This window comes from Rhinoderma darwinii, chromosome 4, assembly GCF_050947455.1.
Source record: "Rhinoderma darwinii isolate aRhiDar2 chromosome 4, aRhiDar2.hap1, whole genome shotgun sequence".
Lineage (NCBI taxonomy): Eukaryota > Metazoa > Chordata > Amphibia > Anura > Rhinodermatidae > Rhinoderma > Rhinoderma darwinii.
In genome coordinates, this window is record NC_134690.1 from 230,148,040 (window position 1) to 230,165,070 (window position 17,031).

General features: G+C 42.4%; 1 protein-coding gene across 2 annotated transcripts in view; it reads right to left on the bottom strand.

Annotated features, from left to right (window-relative positions):
- Nucleotides 1-768: 768 nt before the first annotated feature.
- PPIL6 (peptidylprolyl isomerase like 6) overlaps nucleotides 769-17,031 on the bottom strand; it is a 44,820-nt gene continuing 28,557 nt past the window's right edge. The window contains exons 7-8 of one of the 2 annotated variants that reach the window (XM_075862257.1): nucleotides 9,152-9,287; nucleotides 769-1,317 (exon numbers count right to left, since the gene is read on the bottom strand). In XM_075862257.1, the coding sequence (XP_075718372.1) occupies nucleotides 1,206-1,317; nucleotides 9,152-9,287 (248 nt within the window). In that variant the 3' untranslated portion in view covers nucleotides 769-1,205. Of the gene's footprint in view, nucleotides 1,318-1,420; nucleotides 1,468-9,151; nucleotides 9,288-17,031 lie in introns of those variants that run through there. The other variant, XM_075862258.1, reaches the window with a different exon arrangement.

Below are 17,031 nucleotides of genomic sequence, written 5' to 3' on the forward strand. Positions count from 1 at the left end.
TTCATTTGAATGGGTTTACCGACGTATTGTGCAGACGACCTGTAATTTACGCATCGTCGTTTGACAGCTGTCAAACGACGACGCGTAAATTGACTGCCTCGGCAAAGAAGTGCAGGGCACTTCTTTGCAACGTAATTTGAGCTGTTCTTCATTGAACTCAATGAAGAGCAGCTCAAGATATACGAGCGTCACAGACGCCTCGTATATTACGAGGAGGAGCATTTACGGCTGAAACGACGCAGCTGTTTTCTTCTGAAAACAGGCTGTCATTTCAGCCGTAAATGACAGCTAGCGTGTGAACATACCCCAACTCGCGTTTTTCGCTGCGTTTTCGCGCCGTTTTTTACGTCCGTTTTTGGAGCTGTTTTCATTGGAGTCTATGAGAAAACAGCTCCAAAAACATCCAAAGAAGTGTCCTGCACTTCTTTTGACGAGGCTGTATTTTTACGCGTCGTCGTTTGACAGCTATCAAACGACGACACGTAAATTACAGGTCGCCTGCAAAGTACGTCGGCAAACCCATTCAAATGAATGGGCAGATGTTTGCCGACGTACTGTAACCCTATTTTCAGACGTAAAACGAGGCATAATACGCCTCGTTTACGTCTGAAAATAGGTCGTGTGAACCCAGCCTTAAAGAAAATTCTGGAGTAAAAGGCAGCATTTAAAAATTAGATGGAGTGAAAAGCTTTGGGAAAACTTGCAATGTGTTTATTATGATTGTAAGAGATTAAATGCTCGTATTTTTGTATTTATTTATTTTTTAACAAACTAGTTTTATTGAAGAATGAAGATGAGTCTATAAATCATAAAATAAACAACATAACAGTTAAACAATTAGGGAATAGTGACATGTAACCACATCCAGAACAGATGTAGCAGCAGAATGTAAAAAAAAAACATATAGATTGAAACATATGAGTGCATGCAGGCCAATTAAACTGCAATAGAGACAGACACAGATACAGCTAGTATATTCAATACTGACATAGCCTGAGAGCATTTTCCAATGCGTCTTACAAGCCCAATATACTACATGGAGAGGAGCAGGAAAGACCCCAGTCCTGAAGGAATTTAGCCAGGCACCTGCGATTCTTATACACATTACTTTCATATGGTAAAATATCATTGATCATTCTGCGCCATTGGGTAAGCGATGGTGGCCTATATGCCATTCAGCTTTTAATTTGAAAAAAAAAAAATTGTCAAGGGGTGAAAATGCCACAATCCATAATCATGCAGTCCACTTTTGGTCTCTCATTGTAAGTTGGGATGTCTTCCACTTTCTGTAGCACCTCACTACCTTCAATCAGTTGTCTAAAACGTAGAAAACAATTCCAGAACATTTAACTTTTCTGAAACATGAATATACATAAAGCTGACAAATCATTGATGTTGGCTTGGCCTGGTTTAAACATACTTGCCTCAAGTGGGTCCCCCTACAGCAGGTTTTCCAGGCAAGCTGACCTTATGATAGCATCAAAGGGGAAAGCCAGTCAAAATGATCAGAAAATGTATATTAAAAACAGCAAGTCACACCATGAATTGATTCTAAGGTGCTAATGCTCTATTTGTAATACAACCAGTTTAAGTTAGTTATTTTCAAAATCATAATTTTTTTAGGACGTTTGGGAACAAGTCCTTTTCAAGCACAATTTACATAAAACATATGTTCAATGTCCATGTTTTTGATTAGGGACCATAAATATATCACAACCCCAATTGCAGTTGTGTTCAAATAAGCAGAGTGTTTCAGCACAGTTACTTACCTAAATAAAGTGACGAAAGCCAACAAACGAGCAAACGCTACTTTGTCAGGTGATCGCATGTTTTGTGAAGGGAAAAAAAAAACATTGTTTGTTGGCAGGACCTCTCCCCGTGTAAACAGGTGATGTGCTGACGACAATATACTAACTGTATGGGGACGAGCGATTGTATTGCTGATTGTTCGTCCCCACTCGCGAGGATTTCTCCATTTAAATATACTACACAAGCGCCGATCAATATGCTATTATCGTCAATCGACGCTCGTATCCGGGCAGAAACTCTACTTGTGTAATAGGAACTTAAAGGGGTTTTCCCATGAGAGACATTTATGACATATCCACAGGAAATGTCATAAATGTCAGATAGATACGGGTCCCAACTCTCGAATGGGGCCCCCCTAAACCCCGTTCTACCTTTGTCTGATCTCGCTGCCTCCCGGCCACTTCCTGGTTATATGATCCGGAGTTACGAAAACCGCGTAGCTCGCTGAGCTACGCTGTTTCTGTAACTCCCACAGTAGTGAATGGCAGTTATGGAAGCAGCTTAGCATGCGAGCTATGTTGTTTCTGTAACGACCATTCTGTTCTATAGGACTTACGGAAACAGCGTAGCTCAGTGTGCTATGCGGTTTTGTAACTCCCGACCGTATAACCTTTTTCATGGTCGGAATTCACCTGGTTCAGCCACAACAGGGAGTGGCAGAACGGGGCTTAGGGGGCCCCGTTCTAGAGATAGGTGCGGGTCCCAGAGTTGGGACCCGCATCTATCTGACATTTATGACATATCCGGTGGATATGTCAAATGTCTCTCATGGGAAAACCCCTTTAAGTGTTTAGATTGCAACCTTGCGGATAACTGTAAGGGTATGTGCACACGATAGCAGGCATTTACGTCTGAAAAGACAGACTGTTTTCAGGAGAAAACAGCTGCTTCGTTTCAGACGTAAATGCTCCTCCTCGCATTTTGCGAGGCTTCTCTGACAGCCGTAAATTTTGAGCTGCTCTTCATTGAGTTCAATCAAGAACGGCTCAAATTACGTCTGAAAGAAGTGTCCTGCACTTCTTTTGACGAGGCTGTATTTTTACGCGTCGTCGTTTGACAGCTGTCAAACGACGACGCGTAAATGACAGGTTGTCTGCACAGTACATCGGCAAACCCATTCAAATGAATGGGCAGATGTTTGCCGACGTATTGTAGCCCTATTTTCAGACGTAAAATGAGGCATAATACGCCTCGTTTACGCCTGAAAATAGGTCGTGTGAACCCAGTCTAAAGAGCTGGCTTCAAGATGCGAAATAGGAGAGCGCAAGGCCACATGGTACCAGACCAACCAATTGGTAAGCTCCGTTTCCAATAGGAGGCACATATCAATTATCCAATTACAAATGAGGAGGCTCGTCAGTTTAGGTTTTGATCAGTTACAGCAAGTTACTAAAGCACCGCATATGTACACGTGTAAATAGGCAGAGCAGGGCACATTCCAGGATGTGCTCCAAGCAGTCTAAATAGGTTGTCCTAGTCATATCCTTTGTCCAATCTTGAAGGAGAAAGTTTAATGCTGATCGATTTAACAGCTACAGTGGGTTACTGAAAACCTTCGGGTGCATGTTTGGCCGGGTATATTCCCACATATGTAAGAGCCACTGTTTACAGGTTGTCATAGCAATGTCACCATGTTCAAGGAATTCCTAATGCACGTGCGTGGTCACTTTACTTCATCATAACGAAATGCAGTACTGGGTAAGTTTCCAAACCTTCATAGTAGACTTTATAGAACCCATCTAATGAAGTATAAAAAACATGATTTAGACCGCAGGATGGTGTGTCATAATCACAGTTTTCCTTTACTGTGTATACCTAAGGGTATGTTCACACGGCAGCGTCCAATACGCCTGAAATTACGGAGCTGATTTCAGGCGAAAACAGCTGCTGAATTTCAGACGTAATTGCTCGTACTCTCATTTTTCCTCGGCGTCAATTACGGACGTAATTGGAGCTGTTTTTCATTGGAGTCAATGAAAAACAGCTCCAATTACATCTCAAGAAGTGATATGCACTTATTTGACGCGGGTGTCTTGACAGCAGCGCGTAAAAAAAAAAGCCTGTGTGTACAGAACATCGTAACATCGTAAGCCCAGATGTTTGCCGGTGGTTTGGAGCCATATTTTCGGACGTAATTAGAGGCGTAAAACGCCTGAATTATGTCTAAAAATAGGTCGTGTGAACATACCCTAAGGCCTCAAAACTGCTGACAGAGTTCCGTTTAACCCCTTAATGACCGCCGATAAGCCTTTTCACGGCGGTCATTAGTGCGCTTTATTCTACAGCGCCGCTATTCCACGGCGCTGCATCAGAATAGAGTAAACAGAGCAGGGAGCTGACAAATCTCCCTGCTCTCAGCTGCCAGATGTAGCTGAGGGCTGGTGGCGTCCCTGCTCGACCGGGTAAGATCGATATTAGTATCGATCTCACCCATTTAACCCTTCAGATGCGGTGCTCAATAGCGTGCACCGCATCTGAGTGGTTTTGGATAAGATCGCCGAGTGTCTGTGTCTCCGATGACAGCCGGGGGCCTAATAAAGGGCCCCAGGTCTGCCTGTAGTGAATGCCTGCTAGGTCATGCCGGAGGCATGTCCTAGCAGATGCCTGTCCGTTTTAAACGGACAGGCAGTAATTCACTGCAATACAAAAGTATTGCAGTGTATTATAATAGCGATCGGATGATCGCATATTAAAGTCCCCTAGTGGGACTAGTATAAAAGTAAAAAAAAGTTGACTAAAGTTAATAAAAAAAAAATGAAAAACCCACTTTATAAAATGCTTTACTATTAAAAAAACACTATAAAGCAAAAAAGTTACACATATTTGGTATCACCGCGTCCGTAACGACCCCGACTATAAAGCTGTTACATTATTTAACCCGCACGGTGAACGCCGTAAAAAATAAAATAAAAAACAATGGAAAAATTACTGTTTTCTGTTAATCCTGACTTTAAAAAAATTTGATTAAAAAGTGATCAAAAAGTCGCATCTACTCTTAAATGGTACCAATGAAAACTACAAGTCGTCCCTCAAAAAAAAAAGCCCTCATACAACTTCATCAGCGGAACAATAAAATAGTTATGGCTCTTCAAATATGGAGACGCAAGAACAAATAATTTTGAAAAAAAAAAGTGTTTTTACTGTGTAAGTAGTAAAACATACAAAATCTATACAAATTTGGTATCTTTGCAATCGTAACAACCCGTTGAATAAAGTTAGTGTTATTTATATCACACGGTAAACGGCGTAAATCTAGGGCGCAAAAAAAAGTTGTGAAATTTCAGGTTTTCTTCTATCCCCCCCAAAAAAAGTTAATAAAAGTTAATGAATAAACAATATGTACCCCCAAATGGAGCTATTAAAAAATACAACTTGTCCCGCAAAAAACAAGACCTTAAACAGCTATATCGACGCAAAAATAAAAAAGTTATAGCTCTTCGAATGTGACAATGGAAAAACATAAAAAGTGGCTTGGTCATTAAGGCCCAGAATGCAAGCAGGGGGAAGGGATTAAATTGGGCCCAGTGTGGGAAAGTTCAAAAGGGACATCCGTTGACTAGAAGAAAAAAAAGGATTATTTTGAAAGAGTACTATATATGTAATAGACTTTTCTGTATACTTAAATAAAAGCCCTTGTGGAATCACTTATGTGGGAGAAGCCATAATGAAAATAAATTAATGTATTTCTGGCCACAAATCAACAACTTCTAATTCAAGACAGATCTACTTGTATCTGCACACTTCAGTAATAATCGGTATAATATAGGTTAGCAAGTTTCCAAATATTCCCACCCCTAAGAAGAGGGAACAATAGAATTGAATTGTTGAAAAAAAATATGTATTGCATTAGGACTCTTAGAACTTCGTGCTGCAGGGCATGAATTGGAAATGTCTGTTTTGAATGTATTACTAATCGTTTTTACTTTATTTATATGGAATAATATAAATAATCACTATATGTGAATAACTCACGTTTGTGTTTCTTTAGGGAAACACAGTGACGAGGAAAACTGCGATTACAACACAACATCTTGTGATCTAAATAATTTCCCTTTAATATTTCAATAGATGGATTCTATAAAGTTTACCATGAAGGTGACAAGCTCAGGTTTGGATACTTAACTAGTGCTGCATTTCAGTACAGTGAAGGAAAGTGCCCACACAAGTGCGTTAGGAATTCCTAGAATGCCAAGATGTTACTATGACAACCTGCAATCAGCATCTCTTACACATCTAGGAATATACCCTGCCTTGGCTCCTTTCAAGAATGCGTCTGCAAGACTCCAGTGTTGCTGTTGAATCATCCTGTAGAGAAACGTTCTCTTTTGTGATTGGACAAAGAACAGGAACCCCCTAACGGGTAAACATGACAACCTATAAACACTGCTTGCTGTGGCGCTTTAGTAACCCACTATATTTTATCAATTCACCAGCTGATATGCCACCTCTTCCTCGATTGGATATTTCACAGGAGCCTCCTACTGAAATCTAAATTTACCTATTGGTTGGACTTGTTAGCTATTTAGTAGCAGTGGGGTAACGGTCGCAGGGGGTGCGACCGCGCACAGAGGGGAAAGGGGCCCACCCCGGTTCCCCTCAGGCTGTCTATTAGGACCCGGCAAAGGTCTGCCTAGTGTCAGAACCTTGTATGCGCCGTGGCAGCCTCCGCCAAAAGAAGAGGAGTGGTGAGCAAATTAGTGCTTTTTTTTAAATATCCGATCCAGGGTTTACGGGGCTTGGTTCTCTCTTTACCCCTCTGTTTAGTAGCTTGACATTGTCTTTGTCTCTACACAGCAATCCACATGGCTACATTCCAAACATTGCAATTGGGGTTGTGATATAATTATGGTCCTTAACCAAAAACATGGAAATTAAACATATGTTTTTTGGAAATTGTACATAAAAAGAGGATATGCCTTGTCCTTCAAGCCGACGTGAAATTAATGAGTAAACTGTGTTACTATGTGTGTCAGTTTAAGGCCCTGTTCACACAGAGTTTTTTTTGCAGGCAGGAATTTTGAGGCAGATTTTCACCTGCCCGCACTTTCTTGCCGCGATTTTTGCAGCGTTTTTCGGCCGTGGGCAAAAAAAACGCAGCTTAAAACGCTTTCTCTGCCACCCACTGATTTCAATGGGAGGTCATAGACGGAACCTCGGGAATAAAGAGCACGACGCTGGTTTCCCCCCGAGAGCGGCTAAAAGTGCGTATTGGGGAAAAAAACGCCTCCGCCTCCCATTGAAATTAACGGGAGGCATTTTCTGGCGCTGATTCCACTGCGGTTTCCACGTCAAAATTACTACTAAAAAAACTCTGTGAACAGACCCTAATGGTGTGAGGTGCTGTCCATTACAAATTTTCTGATATTTTTGAGGTCTTGAACTTTGGTTTAGTATGAACGTGTTCTTTATCAATTATGCCAATCTGGTGTAGCTTGTGCAGTACATATCCCATGTTTATTCAGTCAAAATTATTTTCTGATGTCATAGATACATGTGAGCAGTGGCGTAACTACCGCACAGGGCCCGCAGCATGAGCCCCCCCATGTTCGGAGGCTCCGCTAGCAGCCGCTATGGCTGCTACAGCGCGACGCCACTGAAGTGGTTGTTCCTACAAAAGTCATACATGTGTGATCGCTGGGACGCCCAGTGATAAGGAGAACGGGGAACCGAAAGTCCCCCGAAGTTCTCCATGACAAACCTCGGACTTCCGGACTCCATAGAAATGAATTGTGCACCGGATGTGCTTGTGCGCATGCGTGACCAGCGCTCCTTTCATTTTTATTGAACTGCGCAAACCCCGGAAGTCCGAGGTTTCTCATGGAGAACTTTCGGTCCCCCGTTCTCTTTATTGCTGCCAGCGATCACACATGTATCCCCTATCCTGTGGATGGGGATACATGTCTTTTGTAGGACAAACTATAGGCCGTTTTTGTTTTTTCTAAATGGGGGGGGGTTGGGGACTGTATGGCGTTATCTAAAGGGGGCTATATGGCGTTATCTACAGGGGGGGCTGCATGGCACTATCTACAGGGGGGCTGTATGGCCGATATCTACAGGGGGGGTTTGGGGCTGTATGGTGTTATCTACAGGGGGGGGCTGTAAGGTATTATCTACAGGGGGGCTGTGTATGGCGCTATCTACATGGGGGCTGTATGGTGCTATCTACAGGGGGCGCTGTGTGGTGGAATCTACAGGGAGGCACTATCTACAAGGGGGGGGTTTATGATACCCAGGGGAGGGGGGGCCCAGTCAAAAGTTTTATATGGGGGCCAGTCTTTCCTAGTTACGCCCCTGCATGTGAGAATATCACTTTGATGTCTGTGATCTCAGATCACCACTGATTTTGAGAATAAAAGGGATCTATAGAGCCTATTTGGCCCTTATGAGAGATTTGAAATACATTTTTTGCAAAGGACGATTCAAATCACTGGTAGTGTACCCACAATTTTATGTCAGGGGGAATCCACCATGACTAGAAGAAAAAAGGTTTCACCATCATCACAGACGGGGATTCTTTACTGTGAGAGCAGTGGGACTATGGAACTCCCTGCCACGAGATGTTGTGATGGTTGACTCATTGAACAAGTTCAGGGGGGACCTGGCAGCCTTTCTTGAAAGATATTATATCACACGTTATATGTACTAGATTACTGGAGATGGGTAGTTGATCCAGGGATTCATTCTTATTGTCAGATTTGGAGTCGGGAAGGAATTTTCCCCTCTAATATGAGACAATTGGCAACAGCCTTATAGGGTTTTTGCCTTCCTCTGGATCAACACTGCAGGATTATAGGTTGGAATTGATCGACTTGTGTCTTCTTTTAACCTTATCATTTATATAACTATGACTTGGCTCTATAGATCCCTTGTGTTTTGGAAATCAGTGGTGGTCTGAGATCACAGTCCTCCTGTGTCAGATTTCCTGCGCAGTGCTGAAAAGGATTGAGCACTGTAGAGGCCTTTTCCTTCTGAAAATCAGTGGTGGGCTGACATTATACACTTTACCAATGTGATCTCATATGTATCTCTGAAGATTATTTTGACTATTTTTTCAATTGAAGGAGCAATTCTTCTGACAATATATAAAACCATGTATCAATAAAGCAGTACGGGTAATTAAAAAATAAAAATAAAGCTGATTTAGGACCATAAAGTTATTTGGAAAAGCTCTTAATTCTCTAACCTAAGCAAACAACAGTAAAACAATGATAAATATAAATCTGCCAAAATGAATACATACCTATAACAGGGAAAGTGAACTGTATCTAGCAGACTAAAACTAGTTTATACAAATTGTGTTTTGTTTTTTTCTGTGTGTTTTTCTTGGATGGGGTTCACTTACCCAAATGCAACAAGTTTTCTATCCATGTATGGAGTAGACTGTAGAGATATATAGAACTGGGAACCATTTGAATGTCGTCCTTTATTGGCCATACCAAGAATTCCACGCTTATTGTGAGGAACTGCATAATTTTCGTCTGCAAAATGGTTTTCCAGCATTTGATGAGTAAGAGTAAGCAGCTCAAAAAACACAGACACAAAAGATTACAATTTTTTTATGCTTAACCCCTTCGTGACATGTGAGGTGACTGTATGTAACAGCCGCCAAGAGGGAATACAGAGCGAGCTCACAGGCTGAGTCCGCTCCAATCGCAGCAGTTGTTCGCTGTATGTTGCAGTCGACACTTCACTGTAATGGTCTGGATGGGAAAGAACTCCGATCCTAGCCGTTTAAACACTTCGATGCCACTGTCAATAGCAGCCACAGCATCTAAGATATTATAAAGAGGGTTGGCCCCCTTCGTCTGTCCGTCTTTCCCATGCGACATGATTGCTGGGTGCCGATGGTTGTTATGGCAACCTGGGGGCCTAATAAAGGCCAGAGGCAGGGCTTCATTTGTGCTGGTAAATAGCACAATACTCTGCAATACATAGGTATTGCAGAGTATTGTAAGTGATCAAACAATTAACTATACAAAAAAAAGTTTAATGTACAAAAAATATATATATATTAGATGTTAAAAAATAAATGTTTCCAATTTTTCATTTAACGTAATATAAAAAGAAAAAGTAAACATAATTGGTATTGCCGCGTCCGTAAAAGTCTGAACTTTTAAAATGTCACGTTATTTAATCCCCTGGGTGAACGCCGTAGGACAAAAAATTCACAATCTCAGAATTGCTGTCATATGTACCCCAAAAAGACACAATAAAAAGAAAGCTTGTTCCGCAAAAAACAAGCCCTCACACGGCTCCATCGATGAAAAAAGTTATGGGTCTCAGAATATGGTGACACAAAATACGTTTGTATTTTTAACAAAATTGTTTTTTCTTTGTAAAAGTAGTAACTTCAAGAAAAAACTATATTCATTTGGTATCGCCGTAATCTTATTGACCCATAGAATAAAGTTAACTTGTCACTTTTAGGGTATGTTCACACGCACTGTTTTCAGACGTAATTCGGGTGTTTTACGCCTCGAATTACGCTTGAAAAAACGCCCCTAATACGCCTACAAACATCTGCCCATTGCTTTCAATGGGAATTACGATGTTCTGTTCCCACGAGCCTTTATTTTACGCGTCACTGTCAAAATACGGCGTGTAAAATGACGGCTCGTCAAAAGAAGTGCAGGACACTTCTTGGGACGTTTTTAGAGGCGTCTTGCATTGACTCCATTGAAAAACCGCTCCAAAAACAGCCGTAAAAAATGCAGCGAAAAACGGGAGTTGTTAAAAAAAAACGTCTGAAAATCAGGAGCTGTTTTCACCTGAAAACAGCTCCGTATTTTCAGACGTTTATGGTCACTGCGTGTGAACATACCCTTACTGCTAACTGAACATCATAACAATGATACCCAAAAAACAATGGAAGAATCACAGTTTTTTTTCTAATTTAACCCCACAAATTTTTGGGGGATTTTTTTTTTTTTGCCAGTACATGGTATGGTACTTTAACCCTGTTCGTGACAGCCAATACGTCTTTTCATGGCGGCCACTAATGGGCTTTAATCCGATGCATATGCCTTTTCACGGCGCTGCTTCGGAATAAATAATCAAGGTACAGATGTAGCTGAGGGCTGGGAGCAGCCCTGCTCGAACGGGCGATATCAGTATCGATCTCACCCCACCAGCACCCGGAGTAAGATTGCAGGGTATTGGTGGTTTCTATGCCAGCCAGGGGGCCTAATAAAGGCCCCCAGGCCTGCCAGAGGCATGGCCAAGCAGATGCCTGTCCGTTTTACACGGACAGGCACTAATACACTGCAATACAAAAGTTTTGCAGTGTATTATAAAAGCGATCGGAGGATCGCATAGAGCAGTCCCCTAGTGGGACAAGTAAAGTAAAAAAAAGTTAATACAAAGAAAACAAGTGAAAAAAAAATTTATTATTAAATATTAAAAACACAAAAAAAGTAAAAAAGTAACACATATTTGGTATAGTCGTGTCCGTAACGCACCCAACTATAAAGTTATTACATTATTTAACCCGCACGGTCAGCGGCGTAAAAAATAAAATAAAAACAATGCAAAAATTGCTGTTTTCTGTGAATCCTGCCTTAAAAAAAATATGATAAAAAGTGATCAAAAAGCCACATCTACTCCAAAACACTACCAATAAAAACCACAAGTCGTCCCGCAAAAAAAAGCCCTCATACAACTGCATCAGCGGAAATATAAAAAAGTTATGGCTCTTGAATTATGGAGACAGAGTAAAAACACTTTTTTTTCAAAATTATTTGTTTTTGTGTAAAAGTAGTAAAACATAAAATCTATACAAATTTGGTATCGTTGCAATCGTAAAAACACGCTGAATAAAGTTATTGTGTTATTTATACCACATGGTAAATGGCGTAAATTTAGGATGCAAAAAAAGTGTGTCGAAATTGCAGTTTTTTTTTCTATCCCCCCCAAAAAAAGTTAATAAAAGTTAATCAGTAAATTCTTTGTACCCCAAAATGGTGCTAATAAAAAATAAAACTTGTCCCGCAAAACACAAGACCTTTATACAGCTATGTCGACGCAAAAATAAAAAAGTTATAGGTCTTTGGGGGGATTCACACGAGCGTGTATTCGGTCCGTGCGGGCCGCGTGGTTTTCACGCGGCACGCATGGACCAATACAAGTCTATGGGGCAGTACAGACAGTCCGTGCTTTTTGCGCAGCGTTTGTCTGCTGCGCAAAAAGCGCGACAGGTTCAATAACTCTGCGTATTTCGCGCATCACGCACCCATTGAAGTCAATGGGTGCGTGAAAATCACGCGCACCACACGGAAGCACTTCCGTGGGACGAGCGTGATTCGCGCAACAGCAGTGAAAAGGATGAATGAAAACCGAAAAGCACCACGTGCTTTTCTGTTTCCGAACATCCAAACGGAGTGTCTTTGCGATGAGCGAAGCCGGACAAGCGTACCGAACTTCACCGGGTTCGGCCAAACTCGTTTTGGCCGATCCCGGCAAAAAAATTATCGGTACGCGACGTCAGGAGATAGTCACTGTCCATGGTGCTGAAAGAGTTAAACTGTTTCAGCACCATGGACAGTGACTTGCGATCCCAAAATATATTAACCTGTAAAAAAAAACGAAGTTCTAACTTACCGATTACTCCTGTCTCCTTCCTGCAGTCCGACCTCCGGGAATGACACTTCAGTTCAAGTGACAGCTCCAGCCAATCACAGGCCAAGCACAGGCTGCAGCGGTCACTTGGACTGCTGCGTCATCCAGGGAGGTGTGGCCCGATGTCAAGAGAGGCGCGTCACCAAGGCAACGGCCGGGAAGTTCTCGGTAAGTAGGAACTTTATCTTTTTTTTTTACAGGTTTTTCGCTGTTGTGTTCGGCATTCACTGTCGAGGGTGCTGAAAGATTTAGCTCTTTCAGCACCTTGGACAGTGACGGGCGTTGACAAGCCTCATCTCTATGATGCCGGCTGCGCGAAAATCACGCAGCCGCGCATCAGACACGCATGACACACGCAGCTGTCAAATGTTTTTTGCGCTCGCAAAACGCTGCGTTGTTTGCGCGCGCAAAAACGCAACGTTCGTGTGAATCTCCCCTTTGAATGAGACGATGGAAAAACTTAAAAAATTGCTCGGTCATTGAAGGGGTTTTGCCACAAGGGACATTAGACATATCCACAGGATATGTCATAAATTTCAGATAGATGCGGGTCCCATCTCTTAGGCCCCCTAAACACTGTTCTAGCTTTGTCTGCCATCACTGACTCCCTGCCACTTCCTGACTTTATGGTCAGGAGTTACGAAAACAGCGTAGCTCGCTGAGCTACACTGTTTCCGTAACTCCCATAGTAGCGAATAGCAGTTACGGAAGCAGCGTAGCATGCGAGCTACGCTGTTTCTGTAACTGCCATTCAGTTCTATGGGGTTTACTAAAACAGCGTAGCTCAGCGAGCTACGCTGTTTTCACCTTCATGGTTGGAAATCAGCCGACACACAAAGAGGTAGAACGAGGTTTAGGGGCCCCGTTCTAGAGATAGATATGGGGACCCGCATCTATCTGACATATCCTGTGGATATGTCATAAATGTCACTCGTGGGAAAACCCCCTTAAGGCCTAAAGTAGGCTGGTCACTAAGGGGTTAAATGGTAACATTAACCCCTTCCCGTCGTAAACAACTTTCAGATTTAAATTTTTCGTTTTTTCCTCCCCACCTTCCAAAAGCCATAACATGTTTATTTTTCCGTCGGGCTTGATTTTTGCGGGACGAGTTGTAGTTTTTCGTAGCACCATTTATTTTGCCATATAATGTACTAGGAAACTGGGAAAAAATTATTTGTGGGGTAGAAAATGAAAAAAAAAAACAGCGATTCCTCCATGGTTTTTTGCGCGCCGTTTTTATGGAATTCACTGTGCAATTAAAACAACATGTTAACTTTATTCTGTGGGTCAATACGATTATGGCGATATCAAATATATATAGGTTTTTCTATATTTTACAAATAAGTAAAAACTTAAGTGTAAAAAAGAAAATGTATTTGTGTGGCCAAATTCCGAGAGCCATTTTTCCGTCGATTTAAGTGGTATGAGGGCTTATTTTCTGCGGGATAAGCTGTAGTTTTTAATAATATCATTTTTGTGTACATGCGACGGTTTGATCACTTTTTATTTCAGTTTTTTGTGGGAGATTAAATGACCAAAAAATAGACATTCTGGCGTTTACAATTTTTTATTTTTTTTTACGGCGTTCACCGGGCGGGTTAAATAATGATATATTGTAATTGTTCTGACTTTTATGGACGCGGCGATACCAATTATGTTCATTTATTTTTATTTTTTTACTATGCTCTAGGGGGAAAATGGGAAAAGGTTTTTTTTTTTAACTTTTAATATTATTATTTTTTTACACAAAAAAAAAACTTTAACTCATTTTTACTTTTTTTATTAGTCCCCCTAGGGGACTTCAACCAGCGATCGTTAGATCGCTTGCACGATATACTGCAATAGTAATGTATTGCAGTATATCGTGATTCTGACAGGCATCTATTAAGCCCTGCCGGAGGCAGGAGTAATAGGTGTACAAAGATGGCGGACCTGGGGGTCTTCATTAGGCCCCCAGGCAGCCTTAGCAACCATCGCCCCCCCCGCAATCGCGTTACGGGGGGAGCGATGAGCTGTTAGAGGGGGTCGCCCCCCTCTTTCTAACGATTTAAATGCTGCGGTCGCTATTGACCCCAGAATTTAACGAGTTACCCTCTTAACGCCGAAGGACGGATATATTCGTCCTCTGCAGCTGCTAGTTCTCGCAGGAGGACGGATATATCCGTCCCGTGATGGCGCGGGTGCTGACCGTATACACACGCGATCAGCGGCAGGAGCACGGCTGTTATACACAGCCTGGCTCCTGCTGCAATTGCCGGAATCGAAGCGAGCTTCGATTCCGGCAGTTTAACCCATTAAATGGCGCTGTCAATAGCGACAGCGACATCTAATGTGTTTGACAGAGGGAGGGAGCTCCCTCTTTCACCCCATCGGCGCCCCCGCAAAGAAATAGCGGGGCGCCGTCGGGTTTCCATGGCAGCCGGGGGCCTAACAAAGACCCCCAGGTCTGTCTTCAACAAATGCCTGTTAGGCAATAATTTACAGTCAAAATCAAATAAAACTTTTTTTGCCCAAAAAGTGGTTTTATTTATTAAAAGTGCCAAAACAGATAACACATACACATATATGGTATACCCGCGATCGTAACAACTTGAACAATAACATGAACACATTAATTAAACAGCCGGATGAACTGCGTCCAAAAAAACGCAAAAAAACAACGGCAACATTTTCTCTTTTCTCCCATTCCCCCCATAAAAAATTAAATAAAAGTTAATCTATAAGTCCTATGTACCCCAAAATAGTACTAATGAAAACTACACTTTGGCCTGCAAAAATCAAGCCCACTGTAAGGCTGGGTTCACACGAGCACATTAACGTCCGTAATGGACGGACGTATTTCGGCCGGAAGTCCCGGACGTATTGCGGAAGTCCCGGACGTATTGCGGCCGGAAGTCCCGGACTGAACTCAGTGCAGGGAGCCGGGCTCCTAGCATCGTAGTTATGTACGATGCTAGGAGTCCCTGCCTCTCTGCAGGACAACTGTCCCGTACTGTAATCATGTTTTCAGTACAGGACAGTAGTTCCACGGAGAGGCAGGGACTCCTAGCGTCGTACATAACTACGATGCTAGGAGCCCGGCTCCCTGCACTGAGTTCGGTCCGGGACTTCCGGCCGCAATACGTCCGTCCATTACGGACGTTAATGTGCTCGTGTGAACCCAGCCTAAAGGATCTGCCAGGCACAGCTTCTGTGTCAACGCCCTTAGGTAATCAGTCTGCACCTGCTTCTATGTCTGTGAGACTGACTCCATCTTCCACCACTCAGGATGGCAGGCTTAGGAGTGGGAGAGCCTATCACAGCCTGGCCAGACGGAGCTAGCTCCCGCCCTCTGTTTATTTATACCTGCCTTTCCTGTTCCTCCTTGCTTGTGACTCTTCTCGTTTGGTTTCCTGGCCCTGCTGCAGCTTCTTGAACTATTTGTCCCTGCTTCATACTGACCCTGGCTTACTGACTACTCTCCTGCTCTGCGTTTGGTACCTCGTACACTCCTGGTTTGACTCGCCTTGTTCACTACTCTCCTGCTCTGCGTTTGGTACCTCGTACACTCCTGGTTTGACTCGGCTCGTTCACCACTCTTGTTGCTCACGGTGTTGCCGTGGGCAACTGCCCCATTTCCCTTAGCTTCTTTGTACCCTTGTCTGTTTGTCTGTCGTGCACTTATTGAAAGTAGGGACCGTCGCCCAGTTGTACCCCGTCGCCTAGGGCGGGTTGTTGCAAGTAGGCAGGGACTGAGTGGCGGGTAGATTAGGGCTCACTTGTCTGTTTCCCTACCCCCATCATTACACCCACATTGACGAAAAAAAAAAAAAATTACGGCTCTTGGAATGCGGCGATGCAAAAACAAGTAATTTTTTTCTAAAAGTGTTTTTATTGTGCAAACGTAGGAAAACATATAAAACCTTTACATATTTGGTATCCCCGTAATCGTGCCGACCCATAGAATAAAGTTAACATGTTATTTACGCTGCATAGAAAACGGCGTAAATTTATAACGTGAAAATCAATGCTGGAATAGCTGCTTATTTTCAATTCTCTCCTAAAATAAAGTTAATAAAAGTTAATCGATATATTATAAGCATCTAAAAATGGTACAATTACAAAATACAACTCGTCCCGCAAAAAAAAAGCCCTTATACGGCTATGTCGACGGAATAAAAAAAAAGTTACGACTCTTGGAATGCGACCGTGAAAAAACAAAAAATAATCCTTGGTCATTAACGCGCAAAATGGCCTGGTCATTAAGGGGTTAAACGAGCGGGATCGCGCTCGAGCGCGATGCTGCTCGTTACTCTGAAGTGTCGGCTGTAACATACAGCCGACACCCGCATCGTATGGAGCGGGTTCATTCCATACTGTCTCATGTCGGGAAGGGGTTAAAAGCTACAACTCAAAATACAAGCCCATAAACACCTATGTAGACATAAAAATTCAAAAAGGTATGGCTTTTGGAAAGCAATGAGGAAAAAATATAAATGAAAAGACACTATGAAATAACATATATTATCCGTAGCAGTACATAATGTACTGCTGTGTTTGTTAACATACAACATGTGTAGAAATGTTTCCCTTCCCTTTTCCCATCCCTTGGTTGAACTTGATGGACGT